The 20,483-nt window shown below is 46.1% G+C and overlaps 1 protein-coding gene across 6 annotated transcripts in view; it reads left to right on the top strand.

Annotated features, from left to right (window-relative positions):
* Positions 1–20,483, top strand: part of GSK3B (glycogen synthase kinase 3 beta) — a 267,158-nt gene that overhangs the window by 83,839 nt on the left and 162,836 nt on the right. For all 6 annotated transcript variants that reach the window (XM_073309439.1, XM_073309445.1, XM_073309401.1 and 3 more), the window contains exon 2: positions 1,619–1,812. In XM_073309439.1, coding sequence (XP_073165540.1) covers positions 1,619–1,812 — 194 coding nt within the window. The remainder of the gene's footprint in view (positions 1–1,618; positions 1,813–20,483) is intronic.

The following is a 20,483-nucleotide window of genomic DNA, read 5'->3' as shown; positions in this document are numbered from 1 at the left end:
CACTTGATTAACTGCTGGGCAGCTGTGCAACCACGTAACTTAGAGGGAACACAGGTGCTGTCTGAAGATTTTGCTTAGTGGTTCCATCTCTTCTAGCCTCTGGCTAGTAGGTGAGCTGATCATTTTGAAACCCCTTGTGTGTTCCTGCCCCTTCTGACTGCTGAAAGGGAGAAAGAACATTCATTCCCAAGACAGTGATGTTGACGTGATTCTGTATATGTGGCTGCTGCTGGTCACAGGATTCTCAGTAGTAGCCATAAAAAAAGAAAGCTAGATTCTGCAGAAATTGGTGGTACTTTCCTGGAAGAGATTGTTACTGCCACAGGTGAATGGACTTTTCAAACTCACATTTTAAAAGGGTCATGCTTACTGCTTAGGTCCTGGAGCTACTAGATTGTCCCTCCCTCTTAGCTATCACTACCTTATAAAGAAGGGGAGTTAGGGTATCCTGCAGAGTTAGGAGCATTTGTAAGATAGCAAGAACTGAAGGGAATAACCAAATAGCTCAGAGACCCTCGAGAGTTAGCAGCTTTCCAGAACACAGGGAGCTAAGGGTAGGGATAGAGGATTATTCACCACTTCAATGTCTTCTGGGAGTTTAAAGAAACTGACTCATAACTGAGACGGTTATGTGTTTATGCATTTGATTTTAGAGCTGAACGTTTGAAGAGTGTAAACCAATGTGAAAACTTTTACACACAGCTTTGCTGACAGTAATCCAATAACTATGAACACTATAAAATAACTTTACGATTTAAAAAGCATTTTTCTAATACATGTTATGCCTGAGTATGTACATTTGTGTGTTTTAGAAATGGTGCAGTTTCTGAGGGAAGGGAATCAAAGAATCATAACACATCTTGTGGATTTGAAAAATGAATCACTTGTAAACATATATCCTAAATGTCTGAAACTCCATAAAAATTATTTTTCTTAAACTAAAATGACTACAAAATGTGTAGGGCTAGCTTGTTCCTATTAAAAGTGTGCGAATTTATCTCTGTTATGGTCATTAGTAGCTAGCCACCAGTGTAAGTGAAGCAGTGCAAATGCCTAGTGTAGGTAGGTCAAGTTGTGATAAATTCTAGTTTGTATAGATGCAGCTCAACCTGGTTTCAAACGGAGTTAAGCAGCAATGGTGCAAACTGTGGCTGAAGTGGCTTTTGTCTGTCTGTGGTAGTGGGGTTACACTGGTGCAGCTAAACTGGTGTCTGGGTGCTGAGAGCTGAACTCCGCAGTATAGACAAGATTTTAGGCTCTTAATGGATTGCTGATTGTAGCCTTAACTATGGAGTTGTGACGAGCACTTCCAAAGTTGTTGTTTGTAGCTAGACATATATGTTTGAAGGAAAGAATTCTTGCTCTACTGGTTAAATTGGCAGTTTGGTTGTGGTAATTACAGTAAAATATTGGGAAGTGGATTGATATTTGTTTCAGCAATATAAATAACAAACTCTATTGCATGGAAGAAGTTAGATGTACCAGAGTACCAATTTCTGTCTCACTAAATATGAGTTAAGTTAGTTCAAAAGTGAGTAAAGTTACTATCTTCAGTGATAGTCTGTCTGATAGTCTCACTCACACACGTATATTAACTCAATGTTCTCTGCTTTTCCAGGAGACAAAGATGGCAGCAAAGTGACTACAGTGGTGGCAACTCCTGGACAGGGTCCAGATCGACCGCAAGAAGTTAGTTATACAGACACCAAGGTTATTGGAAACGGATCTTTTGGTGTTGTGTATCAAGCCAAACTCTGCGATTCAGGAGAGCTTGTGGCCATTAAGAAAGTTCTTCAGGACAAAAGATTTAAGGTGAGATTTATATGAAACCTAGGTTGTTATTTAAAAATATTCCTGTATTTCTACTCTTTCTGATTGCAGGTTCTTTGGTGACTTGCTTTTCATTGGTGTACATATACTTAATATTGCAACTTGAATCACTATCATAAATAATTATTTTGCTTTGTGCATAGGAAGAAGTTTGAAGTCCTGATTTGAAGGTGTTAATTACATTTCTTGTATCAAAGTATTTGTGGTCTCAGGTTGGGTTTCAGTAGCAAACAATTAACCAGGGGAAATAGGGAAAAGCTCTTTGTTAAAAGTATTATTTTTTGATATGAGAAGACTGCCCTGATCATTAGTAAATAAGCAAGTGGGAGAGGATGGGGATGGCAAAGGCCGTCGAGCTTTGTTCTAGATAGCTATATCTACAGAGTTAGGCTGTGTGGAAGGCCCTTCTCAAGCAGTGAGAGATGCCCCACACCAAGTGAGAAGGAAGTAGACAGAATGAGCACATGGGAATTAGGACTCAGTGGGAGTTAGGCGCCAAGGGAAATTAGACATCTATATTTAATTACTTATTCTATCTAAACCTCAATATTAATAATAAGAAAACACACAAAGTTAATCTATCACTACTCCCTTTAAATGCACCCTAACTATGGAGGGTGAAGGTGAGCAGTGGACTAATCAGGAGAGGTGCCACTCAGTGTATTGTTCCAAGTATTGCAGCTGTGTTGGTCCCACAATATCAGAGGGATAAGGTGGGTGAGGTAATATCTTTTATTTGACCAACTTCTGTTGGTGAAAGAGACAAGCTTTCAAGCTACAGAGCTCTTTTCAGGTGGTCTTAATTGCACAGAGTACTTTCTTTGTGGTCAAGAGGTGTATGTCTGCACCTAGTGCAAGCAGCTCGTGGCCCTCAGAGCCCAGGTACAGCATCTTGAGGCCAGTGTTGCTGGACATTAGGAGTATCTAGAGATGGTATATAGCAGGGATCAGCGACCTTTGGCATTGGTAAGCCCCCTGGCGGGCCGGGCCAGTTCGTTTACCTGCCGCATCCACGTCCCACTGGCTGCGGTTCGCCGCTCCAGGCCAAAGGGGGCTGCGAAAGCGGCGCGGGCCGAGGGATGTGCTGGCCGCTGCTTCCCGCAGCCCCCTTTGGCTCGGAGCGGCGAACCGCGGCCAGTGGGAGCTGCGATTGGCCGAATCTGCAGACGCGGCAGGTAAACAAACTGGCCCGGCCCACCAGGGGGCTTACCCTGGCGGGTCGCATGCCAAATGTTGCCGATCCCTGGTATATAGGGACAGGATTACAAGACCAAATGTAAGCAAAAGGTGCAAGTTAAAGAGAGATGGCCAATTTGAAAATCAAATTTTCACCTTAAAGTTGGACACCTATTTGTAAAAAGTAGTAACATCTCAGATTGATTCCCCACAACCCCGTCTGTCTTGTTTTTTTCCAGTTTGCATTTGGCAGCACTTTGTGTATAGTCATTTTCATTGGTGGTGGTTGTACTTCTGGTTTCCTGTCCTAGCATGATGACCTCACTCTCATGGACTGCTTTACCAGAGCTCACATACATGCTCTTCCTCAGGCCTTGCAACACAGTTATCATCAGTAATGGCATCAGCAAACCTGAATGGCACTGAGTAGTTAGAGACAGGCAAGCACACAGAAAAGGAGGTAGAAGGATATATCTTTATAAGGAATCTTGCACTCATTTAAAGCATTTTATTTTAACACTTCTGAGTGAGAAACCAGACATGTAACTTTTTGCATTGTTCTTCTGTCTACCAGAGTGCCATTCCTGAACCTTTTACATATGTGGTAATGGCTGGCCTGGGAAGGCATGCCCGTGTATTGTGAGGGCAATGAGGAGAGAATTCTATGGATGGGGATTAGGTAAATGGTGGAGCTAGTCTGTTTTGAGAGAGAGGTATTACAATCCTCTTTGTGCGTTTTCAAGGGAGGCTAGTAAACTATTACCACTGCTAATGTCATAATTGTAAGATGCAAGGTAGTACATAGGACTAAATCCTTTACTTCGTTACAGCTTGTGCATTCCCATGGACTTTACTGGAGTTTCACCCAGTTTCACCTTGTCCAGTTTGCAAAGGCCTAATATATCCTGGCTAGGTAGCAGTAATAGTAAGTTCCCTGGGATGGGACCCAAGTCTTTCCTTTATCTTGTACAGCACCAAGCATACTGTCAGCTGAACAAGGTGTGCGATTTTGCTAGCCCTGTTGGATAGACACGTTCAGAGTGTAGTTTAATATATGAAACTGAAAGCTAAATCACACTGGCCACCCAAGAAGCAAGGGCATCAAGCACCACTGCTGCTCTTGAGGTGCCATGGCTTTTATTTTGGGGGGAAAGTGTGCTTGTACACATGCACATGTATATCACTGTCTGTAAATTCCATATCTGATTCTGGAATTGAACTTAATCATCCTTCTGACCAAAGAATGTGGCTAAGGCCAATGGTTAGGTTCAGTGTCCTTTAAAACCTGTCAGCCATGCTTCTGAGTCAGCTGGAAGGCATAAATTGGAGACTCTCCTTTCCTCTGTTGTTTGGGCTGTTGCATCCCCAGCATTGCTGACTTAGGAAGAAGGGCTCAAGCTCAAGTCTTTTGTATGCTAGATTTCCTTGGAAATCTGCCACGATTTCACTATTACTGGTATGGCTCTGCTGGTGGCGGTAACTCAGGAAGTACTAGTGTAGACAGGACTCAGGTAGCTTCAGCTGTTTGCCTTCTGTGGTAGTACGCCTAGCCTGTCAGGTTCAACCTGTAGATACCTGTAATTTGATAAATCCTTTATTGCGTCCTCCTTTATATATGTGTGTGTGTGTTTTATATGTATTTTATTTTATTTTTAAAAAAAGAAGCCATTAGACTTAAAATACGCAGCTTATTAGGTCTAAGATCCATTTCATTCCAAAAATATGAGATATTTCCAATGAGAAACAACAGTACTGATGCTGAGGGCGCTATTCGGAAGGGAGTTTCCAGTGTCATATTCTCAAGTGTGGAAGGAAGGGTATATGTAGGGGGAAAAACATATTGAGAAGATTGGCAAGTTTTGTGTTCATTTCCATGTGTGGGTCTGTGGAGAACAGGAAGTTGAGAAATGCTACCTTTCGTGTTAAGTTTAACCTGGCAGTTAGTAGCTGTAGTTGGAATTGCCAGGCCAGCACATGGTGGTTCTTAAGCCGATCTGTCCGATTTGTTCTAGGAAGTATGGAAAACCCTTTTTTTAAACCTTCCATCCATTTTGGGTCTCCATGCATCCTGTAACTGAAGCAGCGGCACTACATTGTTTAAGCATGAGAAAGGCCTTATATTGACAACACTGGCACATGAGTAGTTAACTTGGCAACTGAGATGTCCTATAGAAAGCTCCCTGGTTAAAATTGTCAGGGAAGCATCTATTGACTACTTCTACATTTTAAAGATTTTTCTTTATTGCGGAATTGAACACCCAGTGTTAGCTGGTCATGTAGAGAAATAATGAACTAATGCAGTGATGTTGTTTATCACCGGGTGTACATAGGACAACTTTCCAAATGAATAATTCCACTGAATTCTGTAATGCAGTCTCTAATTTCCTTCACCTTTTTAATATGAATGTACTGATCAAGGAGATTTAAATTCTGTTGTGCAGTGTTCCTGGCTCTTGTGATCAAGTCAGAGCACAACATGCTAGGATCCGATGTCTCTGTGGGCCTCGTCTCCACGTTAAAGATAAGGATGACCGCAGTCACTTCAGTTCATGTAAATTAAGGGTTACCCATGCAGTTCTTAGTTGAGCAAAGTGTGAGCACCCCAAATTTAGCGGAATCATTCCCATGTTGCTGGTTCCGTCAGTACTTTGAGCGGTGACTAGGCTGGTTGAATGCCGTTGGCACATAGGAATAGTAGTCTGTAGGAAACAAATTCAGAAAATTTACAATACATTTGTCAGCTTGTCTTAATTTTTACATGTATTTTCATCCATACCTGTTTTACATGTAGCTTCTTAACTGGTGCAGCCTAATATATGTGATTTTCATTTTGCTAGTCTAAATTTTAAGTGAAACTATATTTTTATTAGCTTGTGATTACTGTTCTGAGGATTTATGTTCACAGACCATGTATCAGTCATGTTTCTCTCTGTTTCTTTGAGAAATGCAGTAAAATGTTAATTGATACATTGGTACAAATAATGGACATTCCAGAGGAAGACTATTCATATTCCTACGTATATTTTTAAGAACTTTTCCAGATATGAATATATCAGCTTCTAGCATAATCTCCCAATTGACTACCAGTAGTGACTGTAACCATTCATGTCAAGGTGCATACAGGCAATCCTTGACTTTACAACATTCGACTTCTGATGAATGCTACTTACGACATTTCTGAATTGACACCCTGATTCGACTTATGACCATTGGTTTCAACTTTACGATGCTTGGTCCCATAATGGAGTGGATTGCGGTTCTGAGTTACGATGGTTCAACTTACGACGCAATTTTCAGGAACCAATTGTGTCGTAAGTCCAAGGACTGCCTATATTGGAATCTGTAGTCTGCAGGCCATCTCCATCTTAACAGTGAATGTGGCTGTGTTCTATTTTGTATTCAGGTAAGTTAGATTTGGTGTCAAGCCTCTGGGAAGCTGCAGATGTGGCGCTCAAATGGGGGAAAACTTAGATACCTTGGGGTGGGTGGGTGGGTGTGTATTTTAGTTGTAAGGTACCTATTATCATGGAATGTGGATGCTACACATTCAGTTTCGAATCAACAAATGAATCACCAGTAAGTGACTCAGAATGAGAATTTAGCCCCGTGCCTGATGGCAATGGTAATTAAAAAACCTGAATTAAATAAGTGAATTTTTTTATGGTGTCAGAGTGCAAAACTCTAGCTCTGACTGCCCACCAGTGTGTGCATGTTCCATAGTTGAGGACCCTTTACTCCTGAGGGCATTCTGCACCAAAAAATTAGAAATTCTGTGCACAATATTTTAAAATTCTGCAAGTTTTATTTGTCAATAAATAAATGAAGAGGCTCCAGCTTGGCTGCACAAAGGTGGGAGATCACTCTGCAGCCACCCACCCTCACCCCTGGAGGACGGACTCAGCGGAGAGGCTGCACCAGACCCTGACACAGCACAAGGGCTGGGCCTGCCTCAGAAACATCCTAGAGCCTTGCCCCTCTGCACCAGGTGTGGGGCAGGCAGGATCAACCAGGCAGGATCCAAGTGTGAAGGGGCTCAGTGTGGGGGGATCCAGGTGTGGGGTGAGAGGGTTCTGTGTGAGCAAATCTGGGTGCAGGCAGCTCAGTGCGGGAGGTCTAGGTGTGGGGGGATCTGGATGCACAGAGGCTCATTGTGGGGATTCTAGGTGCAGGGGAAGTGGGACTCTGCAGGGGCTTCCAGGTGAAGGTGGTTGGTGCTCAGTGGAGGGGTCTGGGTGTGGGGTCTCAGCGGGCGAGTCTGGGTGCTGGAGGAGTGGGGCTTGGTGGGCTGGGGATCTGGATGCAGCTAGTGGCGGGTCAGTGGCATGGTTGTCTGGATGTGGGGGCTCAGCTTGGTGTGGGGGGTGGGGCTTGATAGGATGGGGGTTTGAGTGCAGGGAGCTCAGTGGGGGGTCGTCTGGGGTCTGGAGGCAGGGGGTCTGGGTGCAAGGGGGTTCTAGATGCACTGGTTGAGGTTCAGTGGGGTGGGGTTCGGATATGGAGTGCTAGGGATGTTCTGGGTGTACGGGGTGAGGTGTGGCAGGGGTGTCTGGGTATGGAAAGTCTGGATGAACAGGGGTTGGGAGGATGGGGGAGCAGCTCCCCATACAGTGTGTCGTCCTCCCCCGTCCCCCCACCGCAGCTGAGGAGTGATGGGGGCAGGAAGCAGAGGAGGATGCTGAGCTTCCTGCAGCTGGCGAAGGTAGCTGGGGTGGGTCTGACACAGCCCCAGCTACTCTTTGCAGGGGAAGAGGAAGCTCTGTCCTTTCCTGCCTCCAGCCCAGCTGGGCCTAGCAGCTGATCTGGGCTCAGGGTAGGAGCCGCTGGCTGGGGTGTCCCCAGCCCCGTGGTGATTTACCTCTCTGCCGGCTGCTTTGGGTGCCTGAAACATTGTACCTGCGCTGTTAGGGAGTGGTGTGTGACTGCTCTTGCGTCTTCTCTTTGCTTCCCTGTTTTTTCCCGTGGGAAAGCAAAGAAATCTGCAGGGGACATGAATTCTGCACACATGCAGTGGTACAGAATTCCCCCAGGATTAAATTGCAGCTTTCACCTTGGAAGATTCAGTTTCAGGAACTGACAGCCAAAGTATCCCAGCATATTTTATTGGGTTTTGTGTGTGGTTTTACAACTGCTGTAAAATATTAATGTTAATTTGAAGTTTCCTCAGCCGTAAGAATGAGCTTATGAAAATACAGCTGGTATAATCATTGAGCAGTGCATGCACTAAACAATTTGCTATCTTGCTGTTCCCATGAAATGGGAAGTAGTTGCTGTCTCTATGCGTATGCCTTTTTGCATTTGTAAAATGTCTTTTTGAATAGCTGAATGTTATAGCATAATAAAGCAACCAGAAGGTAAGATAAGCATTTTGATCATTCAGCTTGTCTGCCTTTCTCGGGGGTGGGTGCACTTTTGTAAGCTGTCTCAAATGTTTCTCAAAAAAAAGCCTGCTCCTCTCCAAATCCTGCCTGGTACATATCAAACTGCTAAATATAAAAGGACCTCTTCAAAATGGTCAGCATCCATTGTTTGTGTTAATTTCATTACAGCTACTTTGATGATTGCAAATTGTGAAGAATGATATATGTGATGTTGGGTAAAATTTTCAAAAGCACCTAAATCACTCTTGCAAATGAGACTTAGGGCTTGTTCTCACTTGAAAAGCTCCAGCAGCACAGCTGCAACTGCACTGCTGTAATGCTTCAGTGTAGACACTCACTACAGTGATAGGCGGGGTTCTCTTGTAGCTGTAGTTAATCCACCACCCTGAGAGGCAGTAGCTAGGTCAGCAGAAGAATTCTCACCATGGAATGGGGGTGCTACACATTCAGTTTTGAATTCTTCTGTTGACCTAAACTCTTCTACACCGGGGGTTAGGTCGGTCTAACTACATCGCTTGAGTTGTGGATTTTCACACCCCTGAGCGACATAGTTGGGTTAACTTAACTTTTGAGAGTAGACCTGGTTGTAGGCACTTACAAACTTAAATTCCATCCACTTAGGCTCCTAAGTCATTTAGGCAGCTTTGAAAAATTTCCCCAATTTCTCTTTCTATTGTGTTAGCAGCTCACTGCATTAAAAGGTTTCTTCCCTTTTGTGATTTATGGCTGCCACCATCTGCACACTTAGAGAATGGTCTCCTCTGTCTAATCAGACTTACTGATACCTTTCACTTCCAGAAGGATGGTGGCTCTTAGTCCCTGTTGTGGACTGAGTCTTTTAAATAGGTTTTTCTGGAATTCCTCCCAGTGTCATCCCTGGCTTCTTTCTCATTCTTCTCCTCCTCCTCCTCATGTTCCTATTATGCCTGTGGCGTTTAGGGCAGTGATGAAGCTCCTCCACTCCTGTCTGTTTCCTGGCAGGTCTTTCTATGGTTCCCCAGCTGTGCCACAGGTTTTTCAGCTCGGCTTCCACAGCTCTTCACTAGGTTGTTTTCGGGCGGCCTCGTTTTCACTTGCCTTCAGGTGTCCATCTTATTGCTTCTCTGGTGATGGAATCAGTTTCCATCCGAAGCACATGACCAATCCATCTCCAGTGCCTCCTGGCAATGATGGTGCTCAGATCCTCTTGGCTGCACTGTGTCAATAAATCTTGGTTTGAGATTGTTCTGGGCCAAAAAATACGGAGGATTTTTCTGAGGCAAGTTGTATGGAATGAAGATAGTTTGGGCATGTCATACTTTCTCATTTCCCAGCATTCTGCACTATAAGTTGAAAGTACGCAACTCTGATAAATCTTGAGTTTAGTTTTGGTGTTGTATTTAGATGATTTCCGGACTGTATTTAAGCTCTTGAAGGTGTTCCTGGCTTTATTGGTGGTGTTCTGGATGTCCTGGCTTGTTCCACCATCCTGGCTGATAAGTGCTGCCCAACTATGCAAATGTTTCTACATTGGTAAGAATATAATCCTCTACCTGTACTGGTGTTGGTGAAGCAATATTAAAGTCATGATATCTGTCTTATTGCCCTTGATTTTCAGTCCAATTTGCTGGCAGAATGCGTTGAATTGAGTTGTTTTTTCTTTTATATGGTGTTGGGTATTGTGACAATGGTCCTCCTCTACCTTGTTGGGTCTTGTGCTTATTGGAGGATTTGCTCGCCTCGAAGATTCACAGCAGCCCTCAGTTTGGCCGTTTTCATGAACCCACAGTCCAGGTCAACTCCTCCTGTGTCTGATCAGGAGTTGGGAGGTTTGGGGGAAACCCGGGCCTGCTCTCTACTCCGGGTTCCAGCCCAGGGCCCTGTGGAATGCAGCTGTCTACTTCCCCATGGCCTCCTCCCAACGCTTTTTTTATCCTCACCACAGGACCTTCCTCCTGGTGTCTGATAATGCTTGTACTCAGTCCTCCAACAGTATGCGTTCTCACTCTCAGCTCCTAGTGCCTCTTGCTCCCAGCTCCTCACACGCACACCACAAACGGAAGTGAGCTCTTTTTTAAACCCAGGTGCCCTGATTAGCCTGCTTTAATTGATTCTAGCAGTTTCTTGATTGGCTGCAGGTGTTCTAATCAGCCTGTCTGCCTTAATTGTTTCCATAAAGTTCCTGATTATTCTGGAACCTTCCCTGTTACCTTACCCTCACTGTCCTGTAGCCATCTGGCCTGACCCTGTCACAGTATGTGATAGGAGAGTGACATCATCTGCGAAGTCCAGGTCTTTAAGGGATGAGAAGATTGTCTCTCTCTTATGAGAGCCAGACTGAAAGGGAAACATAATATCACCCTGATTCAGTGCTATGCTCTGACAAATGACGGTGATGAAGAAGAAAAGGACAAATTCTACCTTACACTACAAGCAGAGTTAGGTTGTGGCGTGGTACTCTTCTAACTATCGTCATGGGAGACCTGAATGCCAAGGTCGGTAAGGACAACACAAACAACGACAGAGCAATGGAAAGACATGGGTGTGGCACCATGAATGAAAACGGAGAAAAGCTTGTTGATTTCTGTAATATGAATGACCTAGTCATCAGCGGAACCCTATTTGTGAAATTCACAAGCTGACATGATGTTCTCCAAATGGCAGAGATAAAAACCAGATTGATCATATCATGATCAATGGCAAATGGCGACGCTCACTGACAGATGTGAAAGTGAGAAGGGAGGCAGATGTTGGTAGCGACCACCACCTTGTGACGGCCTCCGTCAAGCTAAAACTGAGACGTGTGGGTCCACCAAACAGGGGACATAGATGCTATGATATTGACAAGCTAAAGTCCCTTGAAATACAGAAAGCCTTATTTCTGCAGTTAAAGAACAGGTTTCAAGCACTTGCAGACCTTTCTCATTCTATGAGGATGAATTTGTCCATCGTTCTCAGCTGTTTAACATGGACGACAGATGGAATTTATGCATTTTTAAAATCTGCTGTATTTCTAGGAACTGCATTCCCTGTTGCAGAGAAGTCAGCCTGATATGACGGAGTGAACCAGATGACTTCATAGTTCTGTCTCTCCATTTTTTTCTACTAGTCTTGTTGCTTGGGATGTAGACGGTTCTTCCTGCCAGTAGATGAAAGACATAATGCAGAGTTTCCGAGGGGGCAGGGTGAAGGAGCTTGCTCCTGCCGGCTCCTGCTGCAGGGCAGGCAAGGTCTCCCCTCCCCCTCCTCTTCCCCCAGCGTGCTGGGTTCCTGCCCCTCCTCCTCTCCCTCCCTGCTGCCGATCAGCTGATGGCCCTTGCAGGGGAGGGGGAGAAGTGGAGCTGCAGCATGGCTGCTCCAGGGGGGAGGCTGAGAAGAGGTGGGGACGGGGCCATGGGGAAGGGAGGTGGAATCAGGGCATATCCCCTCCAGCCCCCTGTCGTGAGCCGCTCTGGGCAGGGGGGCTGGGAGCAACCCCAGGACCCTAGCCCACACCCCCAGCCCTCTGCTCTGACCCCTGCACCTCCCCTCACACACACACCAGCCCCCTGCCCTGACCCCTGAACCCCCCCTCACACATTCCCAGCCTCCTGCCCTGACCCCTGCACCCCCCTCACACACACCCAGCCCTTACTCCAGCACCCCCCACACATGCCTCAGCCCTCTGCCCTGACTCCTGCACCCTCCTCACACATCCCCAGCCCCCCCACACCCCATGTCCTGACTCCTGCACCCCCCGCATTCCCACTCCCACCCTGAGCACCAAACAGGAGCTCCTACACGCCCCCCCCCCCCATTCCCACCTGCACCCCTTACACCAAATGGGAGCTTCCCAGGTAAGCACTCCACACTCAAACCTCCTGCCCCAACCCTGATTCCCCTCCTTCATTCTAGCTCCTGGCCAGACCCTACACCCCAACCCCCAGCCTGCTCTTTCCCCCCCCAGCCCCGTGCTCAGTGCACTCCCACCCTCAGCTCCGTGCTGAGAGAGAGGAAGAGAATGACCTAGAACCAGGGAGAAGGTAGGTACCCACTCTATGTGGGCAGGGCCAGGATCCCAGACTGGCAGCGGGCTGAGCGGGGCTTGCAGCTGGCTGAGCGGGGCCGGCAGCTGGGACCCTGGCTGGCAGGAGCCGGCGGACAGAACCCCAGACTGGCAGTGGGTTGAGTGGCAGCAGGCTGAGCTGCTCAGCCCACTGCTGGTCTGGGGTCCCGACCGCTGGCCCCACTCAGCCGGCTGCCAGTCTGGGGTTCTGCCTGCTGGCCCCTTGCCAGCTGGGGTCCCGGCCGCAGGCCCCACTCAGCCCGCTGCCGGCCTAGGTGAACAGAACCCCAGGCTGGCAGGGGGCTGAGCGGGCCGGCGGCATAAGATCAGCATTTTAATTTAATTTTAAATGAAGCTTCTTAAACACTTAAAAAATCTTGTTTACATACAACAATAGTTTAGTTATATAATATATAGACTTATAGAGAGAGACCTTCTAAAAAACGTTAAAATGTATTACTGGCACGCGAAACCTTAAATTAAAGTGAATAAATGAAGCCTCGGCACACCACTTCTGAAAGGTTGCTGACCCCTGTACTAGAGCCTCCCCTGGGATAGCGCTTTGGTTGTGCTATAGACTGCCAGGATCCAATTTGGATATGGATAGAGACCTCTTTAATGTGTCTAATGAAGTAAATACTAATGGGAATTGTGTGATCATGGGAGACTTTAACTTTCCAGATATAGACTGGAGGACAAGTGCTAGTAATAATAATAGGGCTCAGATTCTCCTGGATTCAATAGCTGATGGATTCCTTCACCAAGTAGTTGCTGAACCGACAAGAGGTGATACCATTTTAGATTTGGTTTCGGTGAGTAGTGAGGACCTCATAGAAGAAATGGTTGTAGGGGACAACCTTGGTTTGAGCGATCATGAGCTAATTCACTTCAGACTAAATGGAAGGATAAACAAAAATAGATCTGTGACTAGGGTTTTTGATTTCAAAAGGGCTAATTTTAAAATATTAAGGAAATTAGTTAGGGAAGTAGATTGGACTAAAGAATTTGTGGATCTAAAGGCGGAGGAGGCCTGGAATTACTTCAAGTCAAAGTTGCAGAAACTATCAGAAGCCTGCATCCCAAGAAAGGGGAAAAAATTCATAGGTAGGAGTTGTAGACCAAGCTGGATGGGCAGGCATCTCAGAGAGGTGATTAAGACAAGGCAGAAAGCCTACAAGGGGTGGAAGATGGGAGGGATTAGCAAGGAAAGCTACCTTGTTGAGGTCAGAACATATAGGGATAAAGTGAGAAAGGCCAAAAGCCATGTAGAGTTGGACCTTGCAAAGGGAATTAAAACCAATAGTAAAAGGTTCTATAGCCATATAAATAAGAAGGAAAAGAAGGAAAGAAGAGGTGGGATGGCTAAACACTGAGGATGGAGTGGAAGTTAAGGATAATCTAGGCATGGCCCAATATCTAAACAAATACTTTGCCTCAGTCTTTAATGAGGCGAATGAGGAGCTTAGGGTTAATGGTAGCATGACAAATAGGAATGAGGATATGGAGGTAGATATTACCCCATCTGAGGTAGAAGCCAAACTCGAACAGCTTAATGGGACTAAGTTGGGGGGCCCAGATAATCTTCATCCGAGAATATTAAAGGAACTGGCACATGAAATTGCAAGCCCATTAGCAAAATTTTTTAATGAATCTATAAACTCAAGGTTTGTACCGTATGACTGGAGAATTGCTAACATAGTTCCTGTTTTTAAGAAAGGGGGAAAAAAGGTGATCCAGGTAACTACAGGTCTGTTAGTTTGACATCTGTAGTATTCAAAGTCTTGGAAAAAATTTTGAAGTTAAGGACATTGAGGTCAGTGGTAATTGGGACAAAATACAACGTGGTTTTACAAAAGGTAGATCATGTCAAATCAACCCGACCTCCTTCTTTGAGAAGGTAACAGATTTTTTTAGGTAAAGGAAACGCAGTGGATCTAATTTACGTCGATTTCAGTAGGGCATTTGATATGGTTCCACATGGGGAATTCTTAGTTAAATAGGAAAAGATGGGGATCAATATGCAAATTGAAAGGTGGATAAGGAACTGATTAAAGGGGAGACTACAACGGGTCACACTGAAAGGCGAACTGTCAGGCTGGAAGGAGGTTACTAGTGGAGTTCCTCAGGGATCAGTTTTGGGACCAATCTTATTTAATCTTTTTATTACTGAACTTGGCACAAAAAGCGGGAATGTGCTAATAAAGTTTGCGGATAACACAAAGCTGGGAGGTATTGCCAATACAGAGAAGGACCGGGATATCATACAAAAAGATCTGGATGACTTTGTAAACTGGAGTAATAGTAATAAGATGAAATTTAATAGTGAGAAGTGTAAGGTCATGCATTTAGGGATTAATAACAAGAATTTTTGTTATAAACGGGGGACGCATCACTTGGAAGTAACAGAGGAGGAGAAAGACCTTGGAGTATTGGTTGATCACAGGATGACTATGAGCCACCAGTGTGATATGGTCATGAAAAACGCTAATACCGTCTTGTGATCCATCAGGCGAAGTATTTCCAGTAAAGATAAGGAGGTGATAGTACCATTATACAAGGCATTGGTGAGACCTTATCTGGAATACTGTGTGCAGTTTTGGACTCCCATGTTTAAGAAGGATGAATTCAAACTGGAACAGGTACAGAGAAGGGCTACTAGGATGATCCGAGGAATGGAAAGCCTGTTTTATGAAAGGGGACTCAAAGAGCTTGGCTTGTTTAGCCTAACCAAAAGAAGGCTGAGAGGAGATATGATTGCTCTCTATAAATATATCAGAGAGATAAATACCACAGAGGGAGAAGAATTATTTAATCTCAGTGCCAATGTGGACAGAAGAATAAATGGATATAAACTGGCCATCAGGAAGTTTAGACTTGAAATTGGACAAAGGTTTCTAACCATCCGAGGAGTGAAGCTCTGGAACAGCCTACCAAGGGAAGCAGTGGGAGCAAAAGACCGATCTGGCTTCAAGAATAAGCTTGATAAGCTTATGGAAGGGATGATATGATAGGATAGCCTAATTTTCGCATTTGATTGGTCTTCAACTATTAACAATAGATATGCCCAATGGCCTGCGATGGGACGTTAGATGGAGTGGGATCTGAGTTACTACAGAGAATTCTTTCCTGGGTGTCTGGCTGGTGAGTCTTACCCAAATGCTCAGGGTTTAGCTGAATGCCATATTTGGGACTGGGGAGGAATTTTCCTTTACGGCAGATTGGCAGGGGCCCTGAAGGTTTTTCGCCTTCCTCTGCAGCGTGGGGCACAGGTCACTTGCTGGAGGATTCTCATAGAATCATAGAATATTCGGGTTGGAAGGGACCTCAGGAGGTCATCTAGTCCAACCCCCTGCTCAAAGCAGGACCAATCCCCAATTTTTGCCCCAGATCCCTCAATGGCCCCCTCAAAGATTGAACTCACAAGCCTGGGTTTAGCAGGCCAATGCTCAAACCACTGAGCTATCCCTCCCCCCAAATTCTCTGCAGTTCAAAGCTTTTAAACCAGAATTTGGGGACTTTAATAGCTCAGACATAGGTTAGGGCAGGGGTGGGCAAACTTTTTGGCCTGAGGGCCACATTAGCATTGCAAAACTGTATGGAGGGCTGGGTAGGGAAGGCTGTGCCTCCCCAAAGAGCCTGGCCCCTGCCCCCTATCCGCCCCCTCCCACTTCCCGGCCCCCCACAGAACCCCCGACCCATCCAACGCTACTTGTCCCCTGACCACCTCTTCCCGGGACCCCAGTCCCTAACCACCTCTCAGGACCCCACCCCCTATCCAACACCCACTTCTCCCTGTCCTCTGACTGCCCCGATCCCTATCCACACCCCCACCCCCAGAGAGGACCCCCCCCGGACTCCCACACCTATCCAAGCCCCCTGTTCCGTGTCCCCTGACTGCCCCGCCCCCCGAACCATCTCCCCATCCAACCGCCCCCTGCTCCCTGTCCCCTGACTGCTCCCCGGGACCCCGTGCCCCTTATCCAACTCCTCCCTTACCATGCTGCTCAGAGCAGCAAAGCCCCGCCGCCTGGCCATAGCCACCCATGCTGCCGCCCTGCTGTCCAGCAGGAGCGGTGGGCCAGAGTGCTGGTGTTGCATCGCGCTGAGGCTGCAGGGGAGGGGGGACAGCGGAGGAGGGGCTGGAGGCTAGCCTCCCCGTCTGGGAGCTCAGGGGCTGGGCAGGACGGTCCTGTGGGCTGTAGTTTGCCCACCTCTGGGTTAAGGGTTTGTTACAGGAGTGGGTGGGTGAGCCTGTGGCCTGCGTTGTGCAGGAGGTCAGACTAGATGATCATAATGGTTCCTTCTGACTTAAAGTCTATGAGTCTATAAATTGAACCTGTCATCTTTTTTCTGGGTAATATGTGCTAGTCTCCAAATCTGTGCGTACTATACTGAGAACTGCTGTATTTGATAGGTGTGTGTGAGATGGGACGTGTGGAATCTTGGAGGGCTGATTGTTGGACGTTCGTCAACGCTTTCTTTGAAAAGGAATACTCTTCTGAAGGGCAGATTAGGCAGTCTTGCCTTGGACAATTGCTTTAGCCACTCCTGGCTGAGTTGGAGGCTGCAGTGGAACAAAAAGTTGCAGAACAAATACATATATGAACCCCAAAAGTTTGCATGTTGGTAGCAAATGTTCCCTGTGTGGAGGAAAGACCATGGTGGCTGGAACAACTTTTCGAAAGGGTGCGTTCCTTTTATTGCCAAAGAGCAGTAAACAGTTTCCAAACTCCATCACTCCCTCTAAAAATTAATTAATTAGCCTCTTGCAGTTTGTATGGCAACTTCCACCTTGTGTGTGTGTGTGTGTATATATTTTTTTTTTATTTATTATATCTGTCTTCTTACTATATGTTCCGTTCTGTGCATCCGATGAAGTGGGCTGTAGCCCATGGAAAGCTTATGTTCTAATAAATTTGTTAGTCTCTAAGGTGCCACAAGTACGCCTGTTCTTTTTTTCTAAAAATTAGTTTGATATAATGGCCTGTGCTCAGATCAGTAGCTTGACATGGAGATAGAAGTATTCTAACAGGTCCGTTTGTACTTCCACTTTTGGCAGGTTTTAAACTGGACAGTGGACTAGTAAATGTACAAAATGGAACAATCTTGCTCCTGGCTTGACAGGGAAAGAGCTAGATGTGATCCTAAGAGGTCTCTCATTCCAATTTGTGTGTCTTAAAACGTCAATCCATGGTGGTAGTTTGTCGAGGTTTTGCTTCTCAACAACAGTTAGCTTGGAACTCTGTTGTGCTTAAATATCTGTGGTCTTAGGGCACGTCTACGCTGGCAAAGTTACAGTGCCCCTCAGAGCGCTGAAGGGAAACTACTGTTGTATGTTCACACTGTCGGCATCCGCAATAGCGTATTCACACTTGCGGAACTTGCAGCAGAATTCGGAGCAGTGCACTCTGGTCAGCTATCCCAAAGATCACCTCTTTCTCTTCTGCCACTAAGACTTGTGGGAAGGTGGAGGGAGTCGCAGGGCATCCTGGGTCCTATCCATGGTGCATTGCTTCGCATCCCAGAAATCAGTGTGCTTCCCTCCACATTTGGCGCCACCTTTCTACGGTTTGTGTACTGTGTGCCCTGCCTCTTCAGGCTGCAGGAATAGATCCCGAACTGTTGACCAGTATGCTGCTCGCTGTGACCAACACATCATGAGTGGCAGTGGAGTTATTCCTTGAACTACAAAGGCCAGAGGAGTGCAACATTGATCTTGCCATGCATAGTAGCTACGACATGAGATTGCTTTTGGCATTCATGGAGGTGCTAACTACAGTGGAATGCCGCTTTTGGGCTCGGGAAACAGGCACTGACTGGTGGGATCACATTGTCATGCACGTCTGGGATGACGAGCAGTGGCTGCAGAACTTTCGCATGAGGAAAGCCATTTCATAGGACTGTGTGATGAGCTCGCCCCAGCCCTGCAGCGCAAGGACACAAGAACGAGAGCTGCCCCTGTCGTTGGAGAATTGTGTGGTGATCGGAGTAGCCAGCTTTCAAAGTGCAGACTGCTACCGATCTGTCGCTAATCAGTTCAGTGCTAATGGCTGATTGCAGTGCTCGGGATTGCAGTACTTGTAGTTCTAGGAGGTGGTTGGGGCACATGATGCAAAAAGGGGGTTTAACATAATTGTATGTTTTGCAGGGCTCTTTTTGCTTTCAATTAATAGAATAAAGATTGCTTTCAAATCAATGCAATTCTTTTATTAAAAGACAACAACCGGAGGAGAGAGTCAAACGAAAAAAAAAAACCATCAGCAGGGATGGGGAAGGAAGATCCCAGGTGGAGGAGGAGTCCCAGGCTGGCTAAAGATTTGTGTATGTCCAGGGATCATATCCATCCTTCGCCTTTGGAGTACTGTGCAGCGGGTACTATACTTCAGCAGGACTAAACTGCAGTGGGACGGGGGTTGAGTGCAGTGAGTAGTGGGAGTCCACAGTGCTGGATTGTGACGGGGGGAGGAGTGGAATGCCACGGGTATAGACTGGAGCCAGGAGATTGATAAGAGTGTGTTGGCGATGTCTGGGAGGCACATGGGAAAGAGTTTTGCAACAGCAGCTGCAGGGGAGAGCGTGTGTGGAGCTGCTCTGTTTGAAGACCTAGTATCGCCTGGAGCGTGTCTGCTTGGCACTCCATAACCTTTAAGAGCCACTCTGTGGCTTCATTCTGGCATGCTGCGTTCTCCTTTCAGTCCCTCTTCTCGCTGTCCCGCCTCTCCTTCAATTCCTGTTTCTTGGTGGTGGAGTGTATCATAACAACATGCAGAAAGTCCTCCTTAGTTCTTCTTGGCTGCGCTCTAATTCTGCACAGCCATTCAGCCGCCAATAACAAAGAGGGAGGCTGGGCTCCCAAGGTCATCTCTGTGAAGTTTAAACGCAATATTTTACAGAAGCAGTATTGTTTGCAACACTCAGAACACTGATTCAGTGATTTAAAACACCACCAGTACTCACACATCTGTCACTAACTGGCGGACCCCAGGCAAGCACACATGAGCCATAAGACCCCAAAATGATGAGTAGCCACAGGGGCAGGGTAAATCACTTTTCCGGACCCTGCTGTACACTGGGCATGTGGGGAGAGCCAGCACTGTAGGGGCGGCCTGATAATCATTCCTGTCCCCACACTTTCCACAGGATGTGATCATTATGGAAGATATCTCGCTGTTGAGGGTGAGCAGGGAATCAAGGGAGAGTCTTCTCCAAGCCTGCGGCTTCTGCCCTGGCCCCAATGTGGCTTGCTTGTGTGCAGCACTGGTCCCCCCCCCCCCCTCCCCCATTCTCTTACTCCATGTGTCAGAAGGTGGATATATAATGGATGAGCCAGGTCTGACTCTGTTATTAAAACACAAGGGCAGGGGAGGGGGTCTCTAGTTCAGTGGTTTGGCATGTGGTGAGAATGCAGGTTGTACTGAGGAGACTGATTTAAATTTCCTTTATGGCTGGTGAGGTTGGACCGGAAACTAACTAGTTTGGGAATGCAAAATTAATCAGCTGTAGTTAGCCTGGGGGAGGAGAAGGAAGGGTTTGTAATCTGCGGGTGTGGTAGTGGCTCTGCAGTGTGGAAATCTGTTCATTGATGGGGAAGTATCTGGCCTAGCCAAGGTGTTTTCTCCTCACGCCCACTTTTATTAAAGCAACCGAGCTCAGACCCCATCTTCATGTGTGCTAGAGACATTATTCATATGTATATATTGAATACTAAGGTACATTTCCAGATAGAAATCCTACAGTAAGGTTGAGAGTACATATTGGTAACATAAAGATAAGAAACATTACTGGGCTGTTGTAATTATTCCAAAATCAGGATGTTCAAACCCAGGAAGTACATACACATCAAAAGAAATCCAAACATGTTCAGACGTGGAAATGCACAGTTAAGGTACCCAAATTGCCATATCTCTGCCCTGTAGTGACACCATGCAATAGCCAGATGATTATGGCTAAAGAATTAGTGTGTTTGGTTCCAGATTAACTGAAGTTGATTTTTTTAAAAAAACACATGACTTTTTCATATTTTTCTTGTCGTGATGTCAGTACATTTGTTAGGTATATGAGAGGCTGTAGTTGGA

Source organism: Lepidochelys kempii, chromosome 1 (genome assembly GCF_965140265.1).
Source record: "Lepidochelys kempii isolate rLepKem1 chromosome 1, rLepKem1.hap2, whole genome shotgun sequence".
Taxonomy (NCBI): Eukaryota; Metazoa; Chordata; order Testudines; family Cheloniidae; genus Lepidochelys; species Lepidochelys kempii.
This window is presented reverse-complemented; position numbering and strand designations above follow the sequence as displayed.